Here is a 25,602-nt window from a genome sequence, read left to right as displayed (position 1 = left end):
TTCTCACTCACTCATAACAGTGCATTAAAGAACAGTAAGATTTATTGTATAAAAACTACTTGAAATGCCTATTTCAATTATTCATCCATATATTGCAAATTACTTAGAGATCTACGTTAAAATATGTTCTTGTCTTAAACTGTCATTAGTATGTTTCAGAATGAAACATTTTTACTGTATATTTGTAAAGAATTTTACATACAATGTGCCTAAATTTAGAGCTCCCAAATGATTGCCAAGTTTATGGGACATCACAGGGGTCACTTGACAGAAGCTGGGTGAGTATTAATAGCAGAGGGATAGTTGTGCTCACCATTACAGATATATCTACATGTACACATTGTAAAATGTGGGGGTGTAGATTGTGACCATGTCCTTTAATACAAGCAACAAAAATCAGCTTAGACCTGTATCCAAGTATTGCCCTGATTTGGCCTAACACATGTACCCGGTATCCTTGCCAAAAAGACAGATCTTGCTGTGCGTGCTTTACTTTACATCTATTTCCTAATGGCAAGCATTTTCCATAGACTTCAGGAGAGACCACCCTTACAAAAGACTAGGATGTCATAAAAATGACAGACATAAAAATGACACTAGGTTGAAATTGTACAGATAACGAAAGTTTATTATCAGTGGAAAGTTTCTGAATTAGGTGGTGGATAAGTCAGCAAGCATGATGGGTACAAGCACTGATATTCACAGCAGCATGAATAATTGGAGAAACACTTAGTTTTTCTGCAAAATTACAGTTACTGTTATTGACCTTAAAACACCACTCCCCTGTATGAACAGTAATTTTGCCCAAGTGCAGAAACTCGTAGCAACCAATAAGATGTTTTAAAACAGGTGATAAGTAAATACTACCTGCTGATTGGTTGCTATAGGTGACTAGACCTGTATCAAACTTTGCACCTTTTATTACATGGTGTAGACAGTGACATTCTAATTCTTTGTGTCGTTTATCTATGATTTTGCTTTGAGCCATGCCATTTTGCAGTTCAGTCTTTTATCTGATTGGCAGTTTGCCACTCCCCCTTGCAACTAAGTGGTGAATTGAACTGCAGACTGGAAGAGGAAGAGGAAAAGGCCTAAATAGAAACATAAGTCATAACAACAGAAATGTAAAATCAAAATGTAACTTGGTTGCTAGTAATTGCTGACAGTTATAGACAGGCAGATTATATAGAAAAATAATTTAGGAACCACAATATGAAAATAATTGGATTAAATTACATATTGTCTCATCAGTGTCTGTATAATACAGCAATGGCACAGGGGCAATTTTGGGCAACTTAAAGGAGACCTAAAGTCTAACTAAGAAGTGAGGCAGAAATATAAATATTACAAGGCTGACAATTAATACAGATCATTGCTACATGGCAGCTCAGAAAGCAGTGCAATTAGCATCAGAATGTAATAATCGGACCAGTAACATCAAATTATATGACAGGTGAACCTTAATTTCTGCTTGATAATTTCCAGATAACCCCTAAACTTAGCTTCCCAACAGCTTCTCAGAGTGATGTGAGTGTCACAGACACTTTTCAAGATGGTGACCCCCTGTGACTAGTTTGATGTCCTAGATTATTGCTGCTATTAAAATGCTGAAACTTTAGGCTGGTGCAGTAAGTATATAAAATTTGAGATTTTTAGCCATGTTCAATTTAGGCTTTAGTTCTCCTTTAAAAACAAGAAGCACTGAAATTGCCCATTAACTTGATGTGAATACCCACTGTGCTAGCAATTGCGTCATATTGTGCTGTCTGCTTACAATCTTTCCTATCACCTACCTTAGCCTTCTGACTCCAGGCTTGGCATTAGAACTAACAAACCTTAATGTTTTTCCATAGCCCATGCAGAGTCATACCATAAACTGACAGTGTATGTATTCCCTATACTTAGCATATTTCTGCAGGAACATGGATGAGCGTAACAGGCCTTTAGTAATAGTAGAAAAAAACTTTACTCATGCTGTGTGAGTTCCCAAACTTATAACTAATTTTGGAAAATGCAAATAGCTGCAAAGCAAATTGCAGGGTATGGGAGCAAGTCATTGTAGTTCTTTGTTTGGCAGTGCCACCTGCTGTACCCAAAAGGTTACCATTTGTTTCATTTAGTTGGGAAGGAAAGTGAGAGATTCTTTACTTTCCTCCAAAACTTTCTTAATCCAAGGCAAGACTTTGAAAATATCCTGGTAAAAGTCTCGAGCATTCTTATGAGTTTGTTTTACTCTTTTACCATTTTCACAGTGATCCACAGTTCCCCAACTTATAATGCCAACCTTGGGAAAGAGAAAGGATAGTGAGACTTGTGTACATTCGCACAGTGCTTTAACCTTTGTCAGGTTCAGGAGTATTAATCACTACCAATCATCACCAAATGATCTACTTGCTCAATAGACTCACAAATATCCTTATCTATCACAACAGGATCTGAAAACAGACATTGCAAACATACAGTGGCAGCCTCATGGTGTACACATAACAAATTGCTTAGAATCAATCAATGTAAAATACATCACTTATTATGTCACAGACCCGTATACATCACATAAATAGCAACATTGATATACAATCATGCCATTATTATGTATTGATAATTGTGACTTGCAATGGTTAAACAAAATATAACCCCATAACGTGGATGTTTTATATTATGACACTGAGTTTGGCATGATTGTATATCAGTGTTGCTTATTATGTGATGTATAAGGGTCTGTGACATAATAAGTGATGTTTTTCACATTGCTTGGTTTTAAATAATAAAGAGGGTGAAATAATATATTTACTATTAATGTTTAGATCCCCCCTCTTTGGAGCCTATGATTAAGTGCTGGGTGGCAAAAAAAACATGTTAGGCTATGTACAGTATATGGGGTTAATACAGCTTAATAAATATTTTTTATCTTTAATTCTGAGGAGTGGTGCAAGGGTATATATATTATATATATATATATATATATATATATATATATATATATATATATATATATATATATATATATATATATATATATTACATTCTTTTGGTCACTAGAGGGTCTCCTGACACTTATTCTATATTCTACTATATATATATATATATATATATATATATATATATATATATATATATATATATATATATATATATATATATATATATATATATATGTGTGTGTGTGTGTGTGTGTGTGTGTGAACAAGGATCACACCAGATGACAGCACAACTTCAGCTATAAATTTTAGCCAGCCCATCAAAATGTTGTGGATGGAATTAAGTTTATTCATGTATCCATGTATTTTTCTCTATGTGTTCATTTATTGCAATAATGAATGTAACGTTCACAGGTATTTGAAAATCATAGTAATTTTTTTAAAAAGTTTGGTGTACATCCATTGTCATCCTACCCAATGAAAAATCATGCCAGAGCCTTACCTGAACATATCTCCTTCTAACTGGGATGATTAGTGGACCTCCTGAATCCCCTGTAGGTTAGAGAAACATCATTATTTACAAGCCATTAAATAACAGAGAAACCTGATTAATACAGGGCCAAGAGACTGGATATATATGAAGATGAGAGAACAATCCTGTCCCAGTGTGTCAGACAGGAATCAGATGACCTCAAGGGCAATAATCTACAAGCCAATGTTTCTCACTCTCACTTTGCTTCTTCCTGTATATAGCCCCTTTCACAGAAGGATATGGCAGAAGCAACTAAGGCTATATTACCTTTACACACTGGTGGGTCCACCACTGGTTCAATTCCCCCAGTACAGAGAAACTGCTCTGTAACAGCATCCTCAATATCTGTCACATTCTTCAGTTCCGGTGCTTTTTTAGCAGCTTCTAGGCAAGCAGTTCTCTATAAAAACACAGAATGTGGAAAGTTAAAGGACAAGGAATGGTTAAAACTACGTAAGCTTTGTTAGAAAGGTCTGCATAAATACAGCCATAAACACTTGCAGTGATGTTGCTCTATGTCCTCTGTAAAAAGAAACACAGCATGTTTTTCTGTGCACAAACGTCCTTCTCTTTGCAAAAAGCTCCAGGGCCCTGGCTTAAGCATGCTCAGCTTGGTCCTCTCTGCCCCTCCATTTTCTGTCCTCCTCCCTCCCCTCTCTGAGCCCAGAACACAGAGATGCAGACAGGAAGTGAAGTCAGATCAAGCTAAAATGGCAGCTGCTACCTTAAAAAAACTTTAAAGGTAAAGTTTATAGGGCTGTTTACTCAGGTATGTTAAGGCATTCTACAAATATAAATATAGCATTTTAGTTCTAGGGTGATTTATTGAGAAGAAACTTCAGTAGCTTTTCTTCTTTAAATAAGGTTAGTCAAGCTGTTCAACAGGAAGGAAAGAGGTTATTGGCTGCCATATGTCGAACTTGGCAATACATGAGTATCTGTGGAAGCAGGGTCGGACTGGGCCACCAGAACACCGGGAAAAATCCCGGTGGGCCCCTGGCTCTAGTGGGCCCCGGCGGCCCAGACCCGACCCTTGCCTGCGCTCCCCCTGCCCAGACCGCTCCTCCCCTGACGAGTTAAATTACACACGCTTGGGGGAGGACGTTGGGTGGGGGGCCCTGCAAGGGGGGTCAGGGGGGCTCCTGCGGGGGGGAGGGAGGCAATTAGGGGACGCGGCCGGCGGGGGCACCTGCAGGGCCCCTCTGTTGGGAGCCCCGGTGGGCCCTTCACCCCCCATTCCGACCCTGCTTGGAAGTAAAGATCTTTAAAGTTCTGTCTACTGAGTACTGATGAGAAGAGAAGGAGAAACACACAAGGACTGAGTTGTTAAATTGCACCAGTGCTTGTGGCAACCAGTCAGAACTTTGCTTTGATTTGCTAACTGGTAGCAGACTAAACTATTTGTTTATAGGCTGATATGGGCTACTGCACTTTTCAGCTGAGCATGTATATTTACAAATGAGCCCTCAAGAGTGTGGGAAGATCTGGTGAAAAATGATTCTTATGATGGTTTTTTTTCAGAGATTATGGTGCATCATTAAAAAATAACTGACATTTTATAAAATTATATAACTTTTCATTTCTATAGAGTATAAATCTGCAATAATCAGTTATGGATGTGGTAGGGCAAGTCAGAATCTTCCTTTTTACAAACATTGGCTAACATTCTTGATGCAGGTGCTTAAAGGGATAGTTCACATATAAGAACTACATTATATTACTTTTACATAATTAAAATATACATTTATTTAGAATTAGAATACATTATCTATCATGTAGGGCTTCTTTAGTATATGCATTTAGAAAGCTTATATCTCTGCACACCCCACAGTTGCAACTACACAGTCCCCCCATAGGCCCCAGTAGTAGTAGTAGGATTCCAAATTTTATAGCTTGATGGGTTCACAACAATTTGTAGTTACAATCATGTACCTTGTAAATACAGGATGGAAATAAATGACTGGATTTTGGTGCCTGTATTACCTTAAGGGTTTATAATTCTAGGGTGCTCCATTCCACTCCATTCCAGGTGAATTGTGGAAGATACTTAGATATATGGTGAAATGTTTTAAGAATACTTAGCAAGTCCAGCTGCTCTATTACTAGTACTACTAGATACTGTACATCATGACCTAGATGAATGAAATCCTTCATAGGCATTGTTTATTAGAATTCTGGCAAAATGTTACCCTCTGATGATATAGCTCACTAAAAATCACTTTACTAAACAGAAAACCCTCCTAAAAAATATAAACCCTGAAACCCCTGACAAAGTTTATGCTTGCTGCGTACCTTACTGCCTCTCTTTATTATCACATTCTTCTGTTCCAATGGGTTTTTTGATTCCTCTGCTATGAAGATAGCTTTGACCTCCTCTTCAGACAATAAAGCTTTTTCTAGAAGTAAAACATGAGGAGAAAAAGTAGTTTGCTGTGGCTTAACACCCCCTTGTGGGTTAGCTTACTTTCCTTGACTTTTTGTACTGAAACTGAAACCAAAAGTTAACTTGCACCCACACCAATAGCATACTGAAACACTATCATAAACATCTAACAAGGGACTATCATAAAAAGACTTTAAAACCTGAGGTAATTTAGATGGTTTTAATAATGTCCTAATTATTAAAAAATACTTCTCATTTTGTAAAAATAAAAAGAGTTTACTCATACCCCTACTTAATAATGAGTATCCATACTGCTATCTTCTTTCCTATTACAGGAGCTGTGTCTTGAGTGAAGGGGGGCTTGGACAAGTGTCCAAAGTTATTTGTAAATGTATCTGATATTGAAAGAAGCGGCTGATTATATTCTCTATAGCGCTGACCTCTGAAACAATGTAGAAGCAAGGAAAGCTGCTATGTTGTTTAGAGAGTTGCAACATTTCCCCCTAGTGCCTAATCCTCAACATAAATGAAAATTGTTTTAATGATATCTTTGTTTTGCTTTGGCTTAAACTATGCATATTGAAAGGGAGTGGATGAAGAGAAAGTTAATTAATGCAGTACAGTATCTGTAGAAGGTTCCTCTCTTTTACTCAGACTGTCCTTCCACTTAATAGGGTCCCCTATCCAAGAAACAGTTTTTTTGTGCACAGTATAGCCAACTTTCCAGTGTACGTTCATTACACAATATCAGTGGTTTTAGAGTTATTTGTAATCAGTTGATTGGCCCCTTTCCATTGATATCTGACTACTCTATTTTTTGGAACTAGGCATAGAAATGCAACCAGTGTCAGACTGCACTGTCCAGGGGTCTACTGTGGCTGCCACCCAAGAGGCCCCCATCTCAGTTGCAAATCCCTCCTCCCACAGTGTTGCATTACTTTTATTTTTGGCTGGGTGGAGTGCCCAAGTTGCTGGCAAGAGTGGACCTGGGTGCTTCCAACTGAATGAATATTCCAGAAAACCTCCATATTCCTTTTCTTTCTTATTTCTCCAGGACCCATTTCTTCTCTCATTTTTACTTACCATGACTGCTGCAGGGTGCTCCTGGCACCTTCAGTACCTGTGCTGTGCTCTGAGTACATGGAATACATATAGGCCTGAGGAGAGAAAAGAACAGTTTACCCATTCATGCTTTCCATACGCTTTCCATACACCCTCATCTCTCATTTATCCCCAGATATTTGAACTCACTAATTTGTGTACTTTACCACAATAACAATAAGTGAATAAATCATTGCCTTCTGTGTAAACGTCTATAAACAAAAATTCCCTGTCCTATAACCCTTTTCTTTGACTTCTCAATCAAACTTAAATGTATGTCTTTTATTCATTTACTTTTGTTTCCCTGTCCCTTTTCTTAGTTTTAGACACTTTTCCTTATTTAGGACATTTGTTAAAGGGGAACTAAAGCCTAAAAGAGAAAATCAGTGGAAATATTCTATTCTACATACGGAACCTACAGTACATTCCTAGAATTGTTGACTGTAACAGTGATGATCCAGGTCAGGAGCTTAACAATGAATTGGGCTAGAAATGCTACACCTTACATTTTATGCTTTGCTCTTCGTTGCCAGAAGATCTGTGCCTGCAGAACATTGAGGTGTGTCAGCAAGCCATACTGCCATTATGTGAATTTATTCAATATCACTGTGCATCCAATCTTTAACCTACATTAGGGCCCTTATTAAGTATTCTTGATAATGCTTTGATATATAATTTCTAGCCCAATTCTTTGTTAACCTTAAGTTCTCCTTTAAGACCACTTTGTATTTTACTGTTGGGTTACCATGACATATGCTGTTCCTTTTCTTTTAATACACTTCCCTTCATTTCCATATTAAACTATTTGTGCTACTACAGGCCTGTCCTGTTATTTCCCATCATTTCTGGCACCTGGCAGTGACGGAGAATTCAATCTTCTTCTGCAGTTCAAGTAGTTCAACATCATAATCAAATGCTCTCTTAATGTTTTTGTCTACCTTGGATATTGGGTTATATTTAGGATGCCTGTAGGGTTGTTTTACAGGGTACTCCTTTCCATCTGTATTAAAGGGTGGAGAGAGAGGTGTAAGAAAAAGGAGAGCATTAGCAGCAGGGTATTTAAACAGGGGCAAACATCAATGTTTAACATGAGTCTAGAAGAAAGGGATTGAGTTCTATTTACTGTTCTATTGTATTAAATGATGTAGTTAAAGACTCTTCAGTCATTGTGGGATGAGAAGAAGCTACTGCTTCCTTTTCCGTTAACCCCCACACACAAAATAAAACTACATGTTATTGTACAGTTGCATCCCAGTGGATTTAGTGCATAACACAGCTCAGTATCAAAGATGAACAGTATCCCCCCATGGGAATAGATATTCATGTCAAACAGTAACTTTTAAAATTGCCACAAGGCGTCTCCAAATATTTAATTTTCAGATCATTAACTTTACAAGGCCTTAGTTTAAATAACAGGGCTCATTGCAAACAAAACACAGTATGCAAAGCATGAAAAAAGGGCTCAGTTGTGCATTTTATTAGACCTATGCGCTCCATTTTTGAGCATAAAGACCTGTAGATTGCATTTAAAATCCAGTGTAGCCTAAAGGTGTAGGAGGGGGAGTATGCAGGGTCAGACTGGGCCGGTGGAGCACTGGGTCCTAGACCGGATCCCTGCTGGTCTCCCTCCCCTGATGCGCTGAAAGTAAGTTTAACTTACGCCCACTCAGGGGAGAGAGTTGGGCGGCGGGGGCCTCTGTGGGGGTGCGGGGGCCATGGTGGGGGCCCCTGTGGGGGGGTGCAGGGGCCTCAGGGGCAGCAGCCCCGGTGGGCTCTGCACCCTCCAGTCCAACCCTGGGAGTATGTAAGCGTCCTCCCCTCCCACCACTAACTTGCACATCATTCTGAAGCGCAAGTTAGGAGTGATTTAAAGGAACAGTAACACCAAAAAATGAAAGAGCTTTAAAGTAATAAAAATATAATGCACTGTTGCCCTGCACTGGTAAAACTGGTGTGTTTGCTACAGTAACACTACTATAGTTTATATAAATAAGCTGCTGTGTAGCCATGGGGGCAGCCATTCAAGCTGGAAAAAAGGAGAAAAGGCACAGGTTACATAGCAGATAACAGATAAGTTCTGTAGAATACAATAGTGTTTTATCTGTTATCTGCTATGTGCCTGTGCCTTTTCTCCTTTGAATGGCTGCCTCCATGGCTACATAGCAGCTTATTTATATAAATTATAGTAGACTTTCTGAAGTAAACACACAACTTTTAGCAGTGCAGTGCAGCAGCACATTATATTTTAGTTACTTTTATACACTTTCATTTTTTAGTGTTACTGTTCCTTTAAGGCAGACAATAAGGACAGGGCTAGCTGCACATCCTTATGCCACGCTCTTCACTTAGCACTGATTTTTATCCAGCGTTCAGTGCAGAACACAGTTTTGTCATGATTACACAGCAAGTGTACAGGCCCCAACTTAATTAACCTGTGGAATTCCTGCCATTTCACTTCAGAATGTAAAAAATTCTCACTACAATATATACAAAATCTAGAGCTGCCAAACACCTTGAAAACTGCTCATTTTGCTGTTGTTACCAAATAAGTGGCTCTCTGATTTTGCTACCCATGTTCTTGGCCAAATTATGCTGATGCCCAAAGTGTAGCCAAAACTGAGCTTTGCCCCTGCACACAGCTTGTATGTAATGCTGGTACATACATATAATGCCTTATGTAAGGTAATAAGCTAAACTGTAAACTTGATATAAGGGATATGTACAGGTAATAAATATTTATGGTGGGGTCATTTTCGATCAGAGCACTATCACAAAACAAAAAGCAGACTCAACTGATCTACCACTGTGCCATTAGCCTAAGAACAAACAACTTTTAAAATGCACAAATGTGATATTGGAATTCTGAAGTTACAAAATAACACAGCACTGCAAAGGCTTGTGTTAAATATGATTATTTGACAACAGTATCTGTTTAACTGGCTGTTTTTTCCTTTATATCTACTATTCATTCAGCTAATTCCCCAAGGCTTGTGTATTCCAGGCTCTGGGCACACACACACTTTCCTAGAGTAGCTCCCTGTGAGAGCAAGCAACCTTCTTCTCTTATTTAAACACTTACCAACAATAACTTGTATTTTTTGATTTTTATCATCCAGATGAAAACAGTGAGCAGCTGTCAAGATGAAATATGGAGACAGGATGGTTCCTTTACAGTATTGCACACTGCTGCCCTATCAGACCAATAAATAAAGAAAGTTGGTGCATACTCATAGCTATCTGCTAAGCACTGATTTGGTATATGGTTATTGCCATAAGCCAGCTAATGCTTTTTGAATGAATTTTTGTTTATATATTATAACATTAACTGCAAACCCCAAGAATAGCCAAGAAATTGATAATGATGTTATAGATGCTCTAAGAAACTTTACATTTGATCTCTATTATTTATTTTGTATGCTTTTGAATCATTACAGGAGACATTTTGGATAAATAAAAAATAATGTAATCTTGTAGGCATTTATGAAATAAAAAACATAAAAATACAATAAAAATAAAGACCAGCTGTAGAATATCTTAGAATTCTGCAGTAAATACTACAGCAAAAGTTACCTTAATGGTGAACTTACCCTTTAAAAGAGGTAAAGAAACCCACATTTAATTAACTGCTTCTTTCATCCATAAAATACAGTTATAAACTGTACTAACATTGTCTATACAAAGTATTCATTTTAACAGAGTAGCCCACAGTTGAGGCTTGAGGAGTGATACTTTTGAAAGTATAAACTGTCAACAAAAATAAGCATGTGCTAGGCTGCTGAGATTTAGTTACTACAAAATAATTCCCAATAAGCATGCCCCTGTAGTCACTGTAATCTTATTTACTACTCTTAACAAAACTACAGACACATCTGGGCAAAAAGCCAGATAATGTAGCAATAATGAGCTTATTTGAATACTAATGGAAGCTTTTACATCTACTCATGGGAAAACATGTTCTTTTTCAAAACACATCAGTTAATAGATCTTCTCCAGAATCCTGCATTGAAACATGTTTTTCAAAAACACAAATGGATTTTTTTTTAAATTTAATTTTGAAATTTCACACGGGGCAAGCCATATTCTTCATTTCCCAGGGTGCCACAGCCATGTGACCTGTGCTCTGATAAACTTCAGTCACACTTTACTGCTGAGCTGCCAATCAGCAGAACAATGGGAAGGTAGCAAGACAGAAGCTCCCAGTAGATATCAGAATAACACTCAATAGTAGGAAATCCAAGTCCAGCTTGGGACTCCTCCAGTTACATGAGAGTAGGAGAGACAATAAATTATCTGAAAGCAGTTCTAATGTGTAGCGCTGGCTCCTTCTGAAAGCTCAGACTCAGGCACAATGCACTAAGATGGCTGCCTACACACCAATATGACAACTAAAAAAAATACATTTGTTAGTTCAACAATAAAATTTTAAATGGCAGAGGGAATTATTTGCTATGTAAACAGTGTAATTTAGTACACCATAAAATCATGTCAGTATCCCTTTATATATCCTCTTTTGCAGTCAGGGAGAACTTTTGTTTCCTCTTCTAAGGTAAATTGGAGACAGTTTCAGGGGGTTTTGCCTTTCCCTTGGTAAGCTAGAAGGTTTTTTTTCAATATTTACTATGTAACTATGAATTTGGGCTCAACAGTTAATTACTGCATCATGCTAATAAGCCTGGCAATCCCCTGCCATTTGTCTTTGAAATGTCTTGCAGGCAACATAGTGTCTTCATAAGGATCTTGTGAAATGTCAACCCATCCAAAACTGGGAGCCTCTAGTATTTATAACCAAGGCTTGGATTGAGCAAGGGTCATGGTTGGGGCATCACAGCATGTGTCAGGGGAGTAATGGGGCATAATCTAAGAATAAAAAACTCCTAAATTTGTGATACTTTCTCTATCTAAAGGGGGCATATTGTATTAAAAAAACAAGAATGTGCCAGTGCATTACACTATTTTAAATAGAGAAGAAATGTGCTTAGAAAATGTGCAATTAGGCTGATTTATTAAAAATTTCTCCAAAAACCCTACTAGTCCCACACAACTGTTCCACTTCCTGCTGCCTCCTTTCCTAGGCTGTGCAGGGGAGGCGGTGGCTCTCAGCACACTGCACTGTAGGATAAGAACCAATGAGCAAATAGGTGGGCCTGATAGGGAACTGCAGCAGGCATTTTCTTGTGTGAATGCAGTACTGTGATTGGCTATACCCCTTCTACTGCGCTTCAGGCAGGGGCTGCTAGGATATGCCTACCCCTCATTTGAACCATGGACAAGGACTATAGGGGATCTGTGGGGATCTCCAATAAAGGGGTCATTTTTTAAGATAATGATAAAGAAAATGATAATTTTTAGCCCAGATTGAAATTAGCACCATATATTATTCATTATTGCCTAAAAGACTGGGGAATTTTGAGTTATGCTACATGTCCTCTTAAAAAAGAAAGGACTGCTCTAGTAAAAGCCTTCCTGTTTCTGCTATTTCTGTTTTTCCTGAGGAGATTGTTACAGACTGTAACTAGAGCTGATGCTCATGGTTGGCTTTGAAAGATATTTTAGAAGGCAGGCAGATTATAGAAATCAGATTATCCCAGTTTCAGTGAAGCTGTGTTATTTAGGGACAAGCACGAATCTGAAAGCACAGCTTGGAATATGGGGTTAATGCCATTTATCACTACTAATATGTAGTCAGTTAACACTTCCCTCCAGACCAGACTACTCAAACTACAAACTATTGGGTGTACCCACTAAGGACATCATTGATCATATTTTAGCTTTTAGCCTAGCACTTAACTGAGAATGAGAAAACCTCAGCTGCTGTTTCCAACATAATTAGCAAACAGTTCAACATATTTTGGCAGTTACTTACAGAAATAGTGATTTTAGCAATCCAGGGAAACATCTCAGATGCTCTTGTTCTCTCATCTGGATCCACTGAATGATATTTTGACAGCCCACAGGTATCCATTACATCTGATTCATCTGAAAGCAGGGCAAACATTCACATTGGAATCGGATAGAAACAGTGCAAAAAAAGATTTACTTGTTAATGTCCATGGAGAAGATCACTGTTTATTGTACTCTATACCAGAGCTTTGTGATCGCCGGGCTTCATCCATGTTAGCAATGTGTTTAGTATCAATTGTTTAAGTCTGGGACATATAAATTGCATGGCAATGCCCCATTTCTTCTTAAACTATATAAAATGCCTAGTTAAAACATTAGCACTAAGATTGCAGCTGTGGAGTCTGCAGATATTTTCATTGCCTTCATTATCCAAGATGTAACAAGAATAATTTAAATGCAGTGTTTTATCCCAGAAATGCATCTCTATCTTTGCAAATACATTATACTCTGCATAAAACCATACAACATTTAGGTTTTTCATTCCCCACATCCCACTATAAACTCATGCCTTAGCGGCCGATTAGATTTTGGCACGGTTTGATCTTTTTATCCTGTCCAGTACGTTTCCTAAACGGAGCAGAAGCAGAAAAAACAATTCTATACCTATTGAAGTCACCTTTTACTTTTCTTTAAAAAGGAAGCCTTTATAACGTAGTGGTTAAAAATGTCTGCCTTTCTATGTTTCTACAAACCAGTTTACCTGTCTTTCATACAGGGGGTCCCATACCTATGGCTTTCGTTGAAAAATACATTTAAAAATTGTTTTTCTCAGCAATGATCTATTTTCCTTTGTCCTACAGGCAGCACAGAAACCAATAGGGTTAAGTCCCCATTCACCCCTGCAGCACAAGAAAAATATTTTAATATATATTAATATAATCCTAAAATAACCCCACTTCCTTTCCTCCTTTCCCAGAGTTCTTTATCCTGTCCCTATCACAGACCTTTGGACCTTGTGGTCGATGATCCAGGCACTGAGGTGTCTGATGGCCGCATGGGGAACTACCTGACAATGAGTCCACCAGGGGATGCCTTCCTTAGGCTTTTGGACTGCAGTATTCATATATGCATACTGTGCCTGGCAGGCTGGGTTTTGGGAGAGATGTAGTACTTGAAAAATCCAGCAAAGTGGGAGCCAGAACTATGTCTCTTTGTACTTTAGGCAGAAAAGCGTTATGGCTCAAGGCTTGGTTGGCAGATGCAAGAACCAATAAGAAGGTTGGCAGAAGGCTGACTTTCTTTTTTCTTGCTTGGCAGGAAACAACCACAGATTCTTGGGTGTTAAAGGTGATAAAAGAAGGTATGCTGCATAACTTTTCAGAGGACTCCAATTCACAGATTTTGCATTGTTGTCATCAAAGCTCTAGAACTGGTTCCTCAAAAAGAGCAAAAAGAGTTTATTTGACTCTCTTTTTAGTTCACAAGCCAAATTGAACCTTCAGGCTGGTGGTGGATCTAAAGTTTTTAAACCAGTTCATGAGAGAAGTTGGAAAGTTGGAGAAAAGAGAAGTTGGAAAATGGAGACCATCAAGTCAGCAATAAATATTCTTCAACAAGGAGACCTTCTAGTCACCATAGACTTAAGAGACGCGTATTTGCATTTATTTATTTCTTCACGCAGTAGGCCTTAGAGACAATGTTCGCCACTTCCAATTCACAGCTCTCCCTTTTTGGTATAACCTCAGTGCCCGGAGTGATAGTGGTGTTCTAGCAGCGGCTCTGAGGAAACAAGGGGTCTTCTTTGATCGTTACCTAGATGATTGGCTGCTGAAGGCAGGGTCCTGGAAGAGATGAGACAACACTTGATTATTGCATCGGATCTTCTAGAATCTCATGGCTGCATAGTCAACTTCGAGAAATTGACGCTTCTGCCATCCACATCCATGAAATTCTTGGGTCTGCAATTAGACAACTTGCAGATGAGGGTCTTTCTCCCACCAGAGAAGATGGCTGTGTTAATAGTGGCAGTGAAAGGACTGCTGAAGGGTCAAAAGGTTCAGGTTCACCAGGCCATGGAGGTGCTGGGTTTGATGCCTAGGGTGAGAGCCCATATGCATGTCCTGCAGTGGGAAATTCTTTGCAGTCTACAGGTTGGGGTGCTCATCAAAAAAGCAGTCCAAGAAAAGTGGTCATTGTGGTCAATCTTCGAATTTCAAAGAGCTCAAAGTTGTCCATCTGGCTTTGCAGACTTTAGTTATCTCTGAGGAATCAGGAAGTCTTAGTACAATCAGACAATACAACAACAGTGTCTTACATAAATCGCCAATGGGGAACGAGGGCCCCTTTATTAATAAGGGAGTGTCAGAAGCTGATGTGCTTGGCGGGGAGGAATCTGAAACTTCTCAAAGTGGTTCACATAAAGGGCTCAGAAAACTGCCTTGCCTCAACAGAAAAGTTCTCAATCAAAAAGAGTGGGAATTGAATACTCAAGTATTCTTCAGATTGCAGAGGTTTGGGGGTTTCCCCAAATTGATCTGATGGCAATCAGAGGCAACAGGAAGGTGTCCAAATGTTGTTCTCTGTCAAGAGCAGACAATCCAGACTTCCTGGTTGCAATGTTCAGGATAGCTTACATTTATTCCCCTTTGGCAATGATTCAGAGGGTGGTGAACAAGGCCTTGGTCATTCTGATAGCTACCTTCTGGCCAAGGAGAGTTTGATTCACAGACATTATGATTCTGTCCAAGGGAGTGTATTTGTTTCTCCCTCAGAGGGAAGATCTTCTGAGCCAGGGTCATGTGTGCCACCCGGATCTGTCCATATGGAGGCTGATAGTATGGAATCTGATAAGGTTCTCCTGAAAGAGAGTGGTCTCTCACATAAAGTGGTACAAACTCTACTGCATTCTCGCAAACAGTCTACTTCTAAAGTGTACAATAAAGTCTGGAAAGTTTTTAATCACTGGTATTCCATGAAAAACTTTCAATCAAAGGACTGTCCAATTGCAGAGATTATTCAGATTCTTCAAGATTGCTTTGATAAAGGTCTTACCTTGAAAGTACATTTAGCCGCCATTTCTGTCATTTCAGCAAGAGAATTAACCAGTGAGCCTTTGGTAAAACGCTTCATTAAAGAAATGATGAGACTAAGACCTTCAGTTAGGGATCCTGTTTCTACATGGGATCTGAATTTGGTGTTGGTAGCTTTGTGTAAGAGTCCGTTTAAACCTCTGGAAAGTGTTAGCCAAAAGTTGATGTCCTAGAAAACTGCTTTTCTTTTGGCAATTACATCTGCTAGATGAGTGGAAAATTTGCAAGCTTTGCAGGTGCCGCCTCCTTATAATTTGTTCTTTCTGAAAAATGTTGTGTTGAGGACTCTTCCTTTTTTCAGACCAGTAAAATTGTTCTTCCTTTCTTTTTTCCCTATGCCTTCTAATGAGGAAGAAGAAGAGCTTAATAAATTAGATCCTCTGAGAAAGATCCTCCTTTTCAGTTAAAAGTCCATCCAACTAGAGCAGTGTCTACTTCCTGGGCAGAAAACAAGTCATCCTTGCACATGAAAGAAATTTGTAAAGACGCTACATGGAGCAACATTTCTACCTTTATTACAATTTACTGCCTAGACTTAGCAGCCTGTAATGATGCACGCTTTGGCAGTCTTTATTCAAGATCCTTAGATACCCCCCCACTCTCATTTTCTAGATTGCTGGATGCCATTGTTTCTGTGCTGCCTGTAGGACTAAGGAAAAGTTTAAATTTATACTTACCAAAATGTTATTTTTCTTTAGTCCAAAAGGCAGCACAAATATTTCCCTCTCTAAATGATATTAAGCATGGCATGTGGTTTTGTCTGTTTTGTTTAGCTTGTGTATAACACTTGTATGGATGGAGGTGGGGTTATTATAGGTTTGTATTAATTAATTGCTCTGGGTTTTTTTTCCTGTGCTGCAGGATTGGAAGGACTTAACACCCATGGTTTCTGTGCTGTATAAAAAAGTGTAAAAAGTGTAATGTTCTATATTTCACTATTTGCTTGCTCCTTTGCCTTCTTGTATTCAATAAAAGTTTAATGTAACCCAACTAATGCAAATGCAATTTTTGTTTTTGTTAGCAATCTCAGTTCTTACTTTATTACGGAACCATAAAGTTTTGCTTTGTTTCTGAGTGGAATATATAGTGTATATTTGTTAAGAAGCCTTTTACAGACTTCTGTATTTTACCCTACAAAAACTCTGTCCCAATTTGTACTTTGCAGAAATACCTTTATCCTGTCAAAATCTAAAGTCTAACATTTAGGCTTTAAATGTGTGTTGGCCCAATACATGAGCCAGTAAAAGCTGCTGACTCAGTCCCTCCTGACCAAGCTTACTGGCCCAAAAATCATGTAATGCCTTTCATACCTATCATCAGTTCGAAAAATTCTTTCATTTTATCCACGTTCTCCAGGTGGAAGGTGTGAACCTCTTTATCTTTCTTTGAAGCAAGGTCATTGATCTCAGGTTGATCAATGTCTGAACCCAGCCCAAATACATAAACATCTAAAAAGGAGGCAGAAACATTAGTGTATTATTGTAATTTTCTTATACTATGTCCAATTAATCAAAAAAAGAAAAATTGTAATATGGGTATTATATGGAAAAAAGAGACTTTCTAAATACGATCAATGTCTGTATTATCTCTGAAAAGAAAAATCAAGTTAATCCACACTATTCCTCTCCAGCAATCATATAAAACAGATCATCGTTACAAAAACATTTCATATCAATAAAATCTTTTCATGAAATTTTTTTTTCTAATAGTATTCTCATGATAATCTCATATTAAAATGTTGTCATTTCAAGGAACAATAACACCAAAAATTAAAGTGTATAAAAGTAATTATAATATAATGTACTGTTGCCCTGCACTGGTACAACTGGTGCATTTGCACAGGCACATAGCAGATAACAGATAAAACAGTATTGTATTCTACAGAGCTTGTCTGTTATCTGCTATATAACCTGTGCCTTTTCAATGTTTTTCCAGCTTGAATGGCTGCCCCCGTGGCTACACAGCAGCTTATTTATATAAACTATAGTAGCATTACTGTAGCAAACACACAACTTTTACCAGTGCAGGGCAACAGTACATTATCTTTCATTTACTTTCATAAAAAACTTTCATTTTTTGGTGTTACCGTTCCTTTAAAAGTCCAAGCCTCTGGCTCATATATAAATAGTGCTCTTTAACAAAGAAAGATATCCTGTTCTTAGACCTGTTTTTGGCCATTTATGAGATGTAAATGAGATGTTAATGCTGGGATCCCCAACCTTTTATACCCATGAGCCACATTCAAATGGAAAAAGTTTTGGAGAGCAACACAAGCATGAAAAAAGTTCCTGGGGTGCCAATGAGAGCTATAATTGGCTATTTGGTAGCCCCCATGTCAAGAAGCCTACAGAAGGCTCTTTTTGGAAATTACACTGGGTTTTTATGCAATTAAAACTTGCCTCCTTACCAGAAATTCAAAATGAAGCACCAGCTTTAAGACCACTGGGAGCAACAACCAAGGGGTTGGGGAGCAACATGTTGCACACGAGCCACTGGTTGGGGATCACTGTGTTAATGTATCTGCATGCAGATAGTTTGCAGAGTTTTGTTACACAAGTTTCTGTGAGCTGTAGTTTGAACAACACAGGGTGCAGATCATTTGCTTAATAAGAGGTATTGCTCTGATCTCCACACTGTGGATTTAAAGATATTTATGGCTCAAGGACACATATAATGCAAGCAGAAAATTACTAACAATGGATATTGGGGACACATTCTGATTGCTGGCTCACATAGCATTCTCTGCATACCCAAATATTCTTCTCGTAGGTCGTCCTTGCTTGTTCCAACGTTCAAGAACCGTCTGATCACTTTCATTTCCTCTCGAGGGTCACCTCCCATATTAAACTTTCCTAGGGGCACACAGAGTTAACTATGTAAATAAGTGTGTGTGTCAGATACTGAACTTTGAGCCATTCATTTTCTTCTGTATTCCTGACACGTGTATATTAGACAAATGTGAAAAGTAGCTGTCTCAGGCTGAAACAAAGTGTTTGACACTGGATGCTTGTACCTGGATATGCTCTGTTTATAATGAAAGGTAGCAGAATTTGCTTTTGGCTGTATGTAAGCTGAAGTTGGCAATGGTTGAAATAGTGTTTAATAGGGGATACTGGTGCTATGTGTTTGTAAGGCATATACAGGTACATTATATATATATATATATATATATATATATATATTGAAATTAATATGTATTGGCTACTGGGATTGTAGATAGTGCAGGATAATAATAATTACCATCTGTCATGAGTAAAATGACATTGTGGATCTTCATAAAACTTTCTTTATTGTTGTTGTTCTTGTATACCAGCTCCTGTTCTATTAACTGCTGATAAATGGAGTGCAGAGCAGCGCGTGTGTTGGTTCCCTGCTTATCTGCATGACCTGAGGTGGAAAAAGGAAAGAGAACATATGATATTGTTTAGTTTTTCGTTAACAAATATCCAATATATTTTTGCATTGAAGCAAAGAAAACGTATTGACTGTTGTTTCCAGGTTCTGCCCACTGACTGTCATACAGTCTAAAATATACAAATGACAAACTTAAGTCAGGCCTTTGAAAGGCCTTTGAGGACAGTGCTCAGCAAAGCTTCAAATGGGTTTCTCTTTAGATTAACACAAAATACGGAATGTTCAAATTGTAGTCCCCATACTCCCTAAATCAAAACAACTTTGGAAAACATTACTATTAGCTGCTGGGACAATATCATAACTAGCTGGAGTCAAGTACCACCTAAAAAGCACCTTCTAACCTGATTCCAACAACAATGTTTGATGGAACTGATTTGTTTCTGATTTGCCCAGAGTTTATACTATTGCTTCTCATTAATCCCTATCCCTAACTCAGTTTTCCATGCCTTAATGTAAGAAAGATCAATAACTGAAATTGGGGAGTTACACAGAAGTTGAGATAAGTTGCTCTATAGCAGTGCTGTCCAACTGGCGGCCCGCGACCCCCCTCTGTGTGGCCCCCCACCTGTCTGGCTGCTTTGATGGCTTACTCTTGTGTAAGCTTTAAATGGTATCAGTACTGTGATTAACTGCCCCCCCTGCATGGTTCTCACCTCAGATTCAGGCTGTAATCAGGCTGTATTGTTTAAATATGTAATCCCCTGTGTTGTTCACACCTTTTAATCTCTGCATTGTTCACCCCCTGCAGTGTTCACACCTCAGGCTCAGGCTGTAATCACCCCCATTGTTCCCCTGTTCACACCTCAGGAGCAGTAGAAACCCACAAATAATCCCTGCAATACTACAAAAAGAACATATACTGAGGTGGTACTGCAATTAAAAAGTTTTTTAATATATAGTTATTGTGCAGACTGTAGGAGCAGTGCCAGCATTGTGTCACTGTAGGCTGCCTGTGTGTGCCATACAGTATGGCACACACAGGCAGAGTAGGGCAGGCAGAGTATGGCACACACAGGCCAAGTTTGGCACAAACCAGCCAAGAATGGCACACACAGTGAAAGTATGGCACGCAGGCAGGGTAGGGAAGGCAGAGTATGGCACACACAGGCAGGGTAGGGAAGGCAGAGTATGGCACACACAGGTAGGGTAGGGAAGGCAGAGTATGGCACACACAGGCAGGGTAGGGCAGGCAGAGTATGGCACACACAGGCCAAGTATGGCACAAACCAGCCCAGAATGCACACACAGTGAAAGTATGGCACGCAGGCAGGGTAGGGCAGGCAGAGTATGGCACACACAGGCAGGGTAGGGAAGGCAGAGTATGGCACACACAAAGGCAGGGTAGGATAGGCAGAGTATGGCACACAGGCAGGGTAGGGCAGGCAGAGTATGGCAGGTTTTTGCTGTACTACAACCATTAATATGGGTATGGTCATGTAATAACATGGGTGTGGTTTCAAGTGGGTGCGGTTTCAAAAAGGGGAGTGGTCAAAACTGGCTTCCATTATCGGCCCTCCACCACGTAGGTCGGAAAAATTCCGGCCCTCGGTACAACAGAAGTTGGACAGCACTGCTCTATAGGAAAGCATTCCATTCAAACGCAATCATGTTTGAGACTAAAACTGGGATTCTTTCTAGTAGGAACTAATAAAGTGAATCATCTGGGAGGCTTAATATATTTCAGCTTCAGGGAGCTGCAAATGTTCACATGATGAATCTATAGTGTAGGGGCTTTTATGAGTCAACATTCAGTTTAGTCTAGTAAGTTTATGATCAGTCCAGCACTGAGAGAGCTGCTGGTATGTGTGGATAAACAAAAGTATATTTGTGTGATATCAAATCTCAAATTGATAAGGAGTGACATACAGTGAGGAACATAAGTATTTGAACACCCTGTGATTTTGCAAGTTCTCCCACTTAGAAATCATGGAGGAGTCTGAAATTCACATTGTAGGTGCATTCCCACTGTGAGAGACAGCATTTAAAAAAAAAATTCAGGAAATCACATTGTATGATTTTTAAAGAATGTATTTGTATTGCACTGCTGCACATAAGTATTTGAACACCTGAAATCAGTGTTAATATTTGGTACAGAAGCCTTTGTTTGCAATTACAGAGGTCAAATACTTATGTTCCTCACTGTAAATAATAACTGCCTAAATGCGGGCATCAAGATTTAGAGATACTGTTTTATATGGTTCTATAAAAGTGCTTTCCAGTTAACCCAAAACCGAGCTGTGGACTCCCCATTTAGAAGAGGAACAGCTAGCAGTAGGACTGCCAGATAGTAAATATGCATGTTTTGGAATCCCAAGCCTCCAGAGTCTCTGGCTCCATAAAGAAAAGTAGAGTTGACCCTAGGGTGGTTTCTACCCAGATAAAGGAAATAAGTTTTTCTTCAGAGCACTTAACATGTGTGGTTGATCGAGAGTGGGAGGGCCCTGAAATATTATATTAGTTTAGAAAGCAGAGTCATCTTGACTCAGTCCTCTAATAGTTTAGTCAATGATTTGAAAAGTTGTGGCTAAATGCTATGGTATAATTGTTTGGGAGAGCTTGTAAACTTAAAGCCAAATGAAAAGATACACTACCATTGGTATTAAAAGTTCAGGGCCAATAACATAACAGTTTCTTTAGGTAGATTTATATTAGGTGATTCAGTCTTGGTATGATTAATAAGAAGGTCTGAGAGTTTACCAAATGTGGTGAGCAGGTTTAGCTCTAATCTCAATAGCAAGGGGTTTAATAACTAGATCAAACAACAATGAGGACAGATGGCATGCCTGAGTTCCACAGGAAATAGAAAACAGAGAAGGAAAACAGTGACTATCACAGCTGGGGAACAATATAAACATTTGATCCACTGAAGGAAATTATTAAAACCCATTTTTGAATGCAAAGTAGAGATATTCCCCGGAAAGCAATTCAAAAGCTTTTCATTTTGGCTTTTTAGAACATAAGGAGCAACTGATGGAATGCATCTGGAATGCAAATTTTAATATCAATATTTGAAACAAAAATAGGACAGTAATTTTGGCAATCTGTATCATTTGTACCAGGTTTTGGCATGCGGTTGATTTTAAGTTGATTTTTTAAGATGTGTCTTTTGAGAAATTATCCCTTGAAGAAGCTGGTTGAAAATATTGGTCAGATAAGATGTAAGGAGATGGCAACATGTCCTATAGTAGATGGCCAAGAACCCACCCAGACCAAGGGTTTTAAGAAGCTTAAGGTTCTTAAAAGCTGTGTGTACCTTAATATCCATAATGTCTGCATCAAGGTGAGATGTTTGATCGGGAGAAAGGGAAGGTAGAGATATGTTTTCAAAAAAGGAATGAATATGTTTATTTCAGATGCTACCTGATGTAGAGTATATTTTTTTTTATAACAGGAAGCAAATTCCTCCACAATTTTATGGAGTGCTCCCATACAGTTTTGGACTGGGAACCCAAGGGCCCACCAGAAAACCTTAAACCCTAGGCTAGCTTTCCAAACTATTTTTCCTCCTTTCCTCACCCAACCTCTTATTCTTCTAGTCTCTTTTATTTACATGCTAGCATCTATTCTTCCATCTATTTCCCCTCTTTCTTTCCATTCAGAAATAGGAAATGACCATGAAACAGGTCAGGAGCAGGAGGGCCCACTTACACCTGGACCCACTGGGAGTTTTCCTGGTATCCTGGTGGGCCAGTCCAACACTGCTCCCATAAGGTGACCTGCAGAAGTTTTGAGTTAGTGAGTCTCAGTCCAGGAGTTGTTTTTAGCTTTTTTAGTTTAAAACTATTGTTGTGTCCATGTATGTGCTTTTTCAGCTCTAGAAGTTGAAGTCCAAATCTAACTCCATCCTTGTTTTTTTGGAGCTAATTCCCATTGTCTATAATTGTGTTTTGGGCTTGTAATGTCTGCTGTTGTGATGTTATATTTAAAACTGAAAACTTCTCAGGCCAATAAGGTTAACTATTTATATCTAAACCTAAAATTTATGATTTTTAAGTTTCTATGAAATCGTGTTTATTATCCATTTGTATATCCTGAATGAAAAGGTGAGTGCATGGTTATTTTCTTTTAAATTGTTTCAAATTGGTTCTGTGAAGATGGTTCCATTTAATGTCTGGCCATGCTTCAATTTCATTAGCTTGAATGGCCATATCAACTGCAACAGCCTTCTTATTGAATATAGTCTCCTCACAAAAAGCTCCCAGTGTAGCATCATTTATATAATTGGTGGAGTAAGCAGTTGAACGAGGACCTAAATGGATGATTTTACGAAAGAGTAAGTTCCTTAAGTTTCTGAACAGCCTATACCGAAAAAAACTACCCCATAATAAGCATTCCTCTGTAATAAGTACACTAGGAAAAACTAGGCAAAAACAATTTGTGAGCCCATGTCACAAAAATGTCCCGTAAACTATATCAGATAGTGTTTTCTGTATAAGAAAGTTCAAAGGGAGGTTTATTTTTTTTCAACTCAAATTAACTATATAACTATAAAGATATTTGAAATTAAAGACCACAGTTTCTTTAACTATGTGTCATTTAAAAGGTGTACGAGGAGGCTAAACTAATATGGCAGACAGTAATGGTAGTGTGTGTGGGTCGGTGTAGTATAATAAACCTAGTATGGGAAACCTAATCCAATTCTTATCCTTTTGGAGAGTAGTGGCAGAATTTAGAAGAACATATAAGGACATATCAAAATAACATTGGTTGGCCCTGCACCACTTCCACACACACAGTGTGTAACCGGTGATAATATGGCACTCAATTGTGTGGTGACATCATCACATTTGCTGTGACATCATCATTTCATGCAACAAAGCACATACGGCTTTGGCACCAAAGTGTTGTGGTAAAGATTTACTTTGTGTTGGAGCTAGTAGCTTGTTTGGCGTTTATTCTACACACTTGAACATACAAAAGAGAGGGGTTTGATCAATGCACATACCCTGGTTTGCTGTTTCCTAAATAATTTAGCATCTATGCAAGTCCATTTATTTTCAAAAAAAGGGTGTTGTAGTTACAGAGTTCGCAAGTACAACATCAAGGTAAACCCCATATGGTATCCTTAACAAATTTTTAAAGGCTGGCACCTCCTGCATGTTAGTATTTCTTGGAATAAATGTCTCCTTACCCAGGCATTGTTTTCAGTCACAGGGCTTTGTTTTCCCCCAGCATTAGCTTTTATAGGAGAGAGATTGCCAAGACCACAGCTCTGGTTCCACAGGCTTAATCCTCTCCTGCTTGTAGTTTTTAAAGAAGAGAGACTGCCCAGACCAACCCATTTTTAAAGGCATAAGAACACCATTTAAAGGGACAGGTGTTGGGGTGCTACTACAACATGGGAGCTTGACCAGTCTTCTTGACTGGTAAGCGACAAAATGTCTAAGTCATACTGTGCACCAACTTACTATCATACACAAAATTCTCCAGATGTTCTATCACAGCATCTGCATTTTTACTGTCTTGATCTCGGAGAGAAACCACTGGGATTGCTTCTGAAGCATAGGAGATGATGCAGTACTGAGGCTTTATATCATAGCTGGACACCTGCGCACAGTAAAAAGTTAAACGCACATTGCAGTATGAGCAGTTTTATAAAATACAGGTTCTAGCATCTATGTTCTTTAAGGGGGGGCTGCAATTATGATGAAAATCTGGAAAATGGTACTGCATTGTGGGTTAACAACATGGTGCACCTGCCTTATAGATCAGCCATTACATCTCTAGACAAACTAAGACAACAACATTTTTTTGTAGAATTTGCAGCTTTGGGGATTTTTTCAGACTGAAATATGCTAGTTCTGGTTTGAAATATTCAGTGCATTCACATACCTTGAGCATTACCTTTACAAATGCATTCTCGCTCATTTATTTATTATTTAGCTTTATTCGTTATTAATTTAGCTTTAAAGGAAAACGAAAGGCAAAATCACTTGGGGGTGCCAAAATGTTAGGCACCCCCAAGTGACTTTAACCGCTTACCTCGTACCCCGGGCTGGTGCCCCTGTTAGGAGAAACAGCACCAGCCCGGGGTACCTGGAGCGGATCGCTTCCTTCTTCCTGCTTTCGTTGCTGAAATGCCAGCGGTGGGCGCATGCGCAGTAGAGTGAAAAGCCGACTTTAATGTTTAAGTTCGGCTTTTCACACTACTGCACATGCGCGCGCAGTGAGTCAGGAAGAAGTAAGCGCCGGCAGCTTCCCCGGGCTGGTGCTGTTCCCTCCTCACAGGGGCACCAGCCCGGGGTAAAAGGTAGGTGGTCAAAGTCACTTGGGGGTGCCTAACATTTTGGCACCCCCAAGTGACTTTGACTTTCTTTTTCCTTT

At 38.8% G+C, this 25,602-nt stretch overlaps 1 protein-coding gene across 1 annotated transcript in view; it reads right to left on the bottom strand.

Moving 5' to 3' along the window:
• Positions 1 to 601: 601 nt before the first annotated feature.
• The window catches only part of cfb (complement factor B), a 36,937-nt gene continuing 11,936 nt past the window's right edge, over positions 602 to 25,602 (bottom strand). The window contains exons 7-18 of the mRNA XM_031891487.1: positions 24,687 to 24,825; positions 19,105 to 19,251; positions 18,615 to 18,716; positions 17,175 to 17,312; positions 12,798 to 12,910; positions 10,014 to 10,125; positions 7,787 to 7,934; positions 6,917 to 6,990; positions 5,743 to 5,846; positions 3,718 to 3,850; positions 3,421 to 3,470; positions 602 to 2,284 (exon numbers count right to left, since the gene is read on the bottom strand). Coding sequence (XP_031747347.1) covers positions 2,117 to 2,284; positions 3,421 to 3,470; positions 3,718 to 3,850; positions 5,743 to 5,846; positions 6,917 to 6,990; positions 7,787 to 7,934; positions 10,014 to 10,125; positions 12,798 to 12,910; positions 17,175 to 17,312; positions 18,615 to 18,716; positions 19,105 to 19,251; positions 24,687 to 24,825 — 1,428 coding nt within the window. The 3' untranslated portion in view covers positions 602 to 2,116. The remainder of the gene's footprint in view (positions 2,285 to 3,420; positions 3,471 to 3,717; positions 3,851 to 5,742; positions 5,847 to 6,916; positions 6,991 to 7,786; positions 7,935 to 10,013; positions 10,126 to 12,797; positions 12,911 to 17,174; positions 17,313 to 18,614; positions 18,717 to 19,104; positions 19,252 to 24,686; positions 24,826 to 25,602) is intronic.

The sequence above is a fragment of the Xenopus tropicalis genome, chromosome 8 (assembly GCF_000004195.4).
Source record: "Xenopus tropicalis strain Nigerian chromosome 8, UCB_Xtro_10.0, whole genome shotgun sequence".
NCBI classification, from domain to species: Eukaryota; Metazoa; Chordata; class Amphibia; order Anura; family Pipidae; genus Xenopus; species Xenopus tropicalis.
This window is presented reverse-complemented; position numbering and strand designations above follow the sequence as displayed.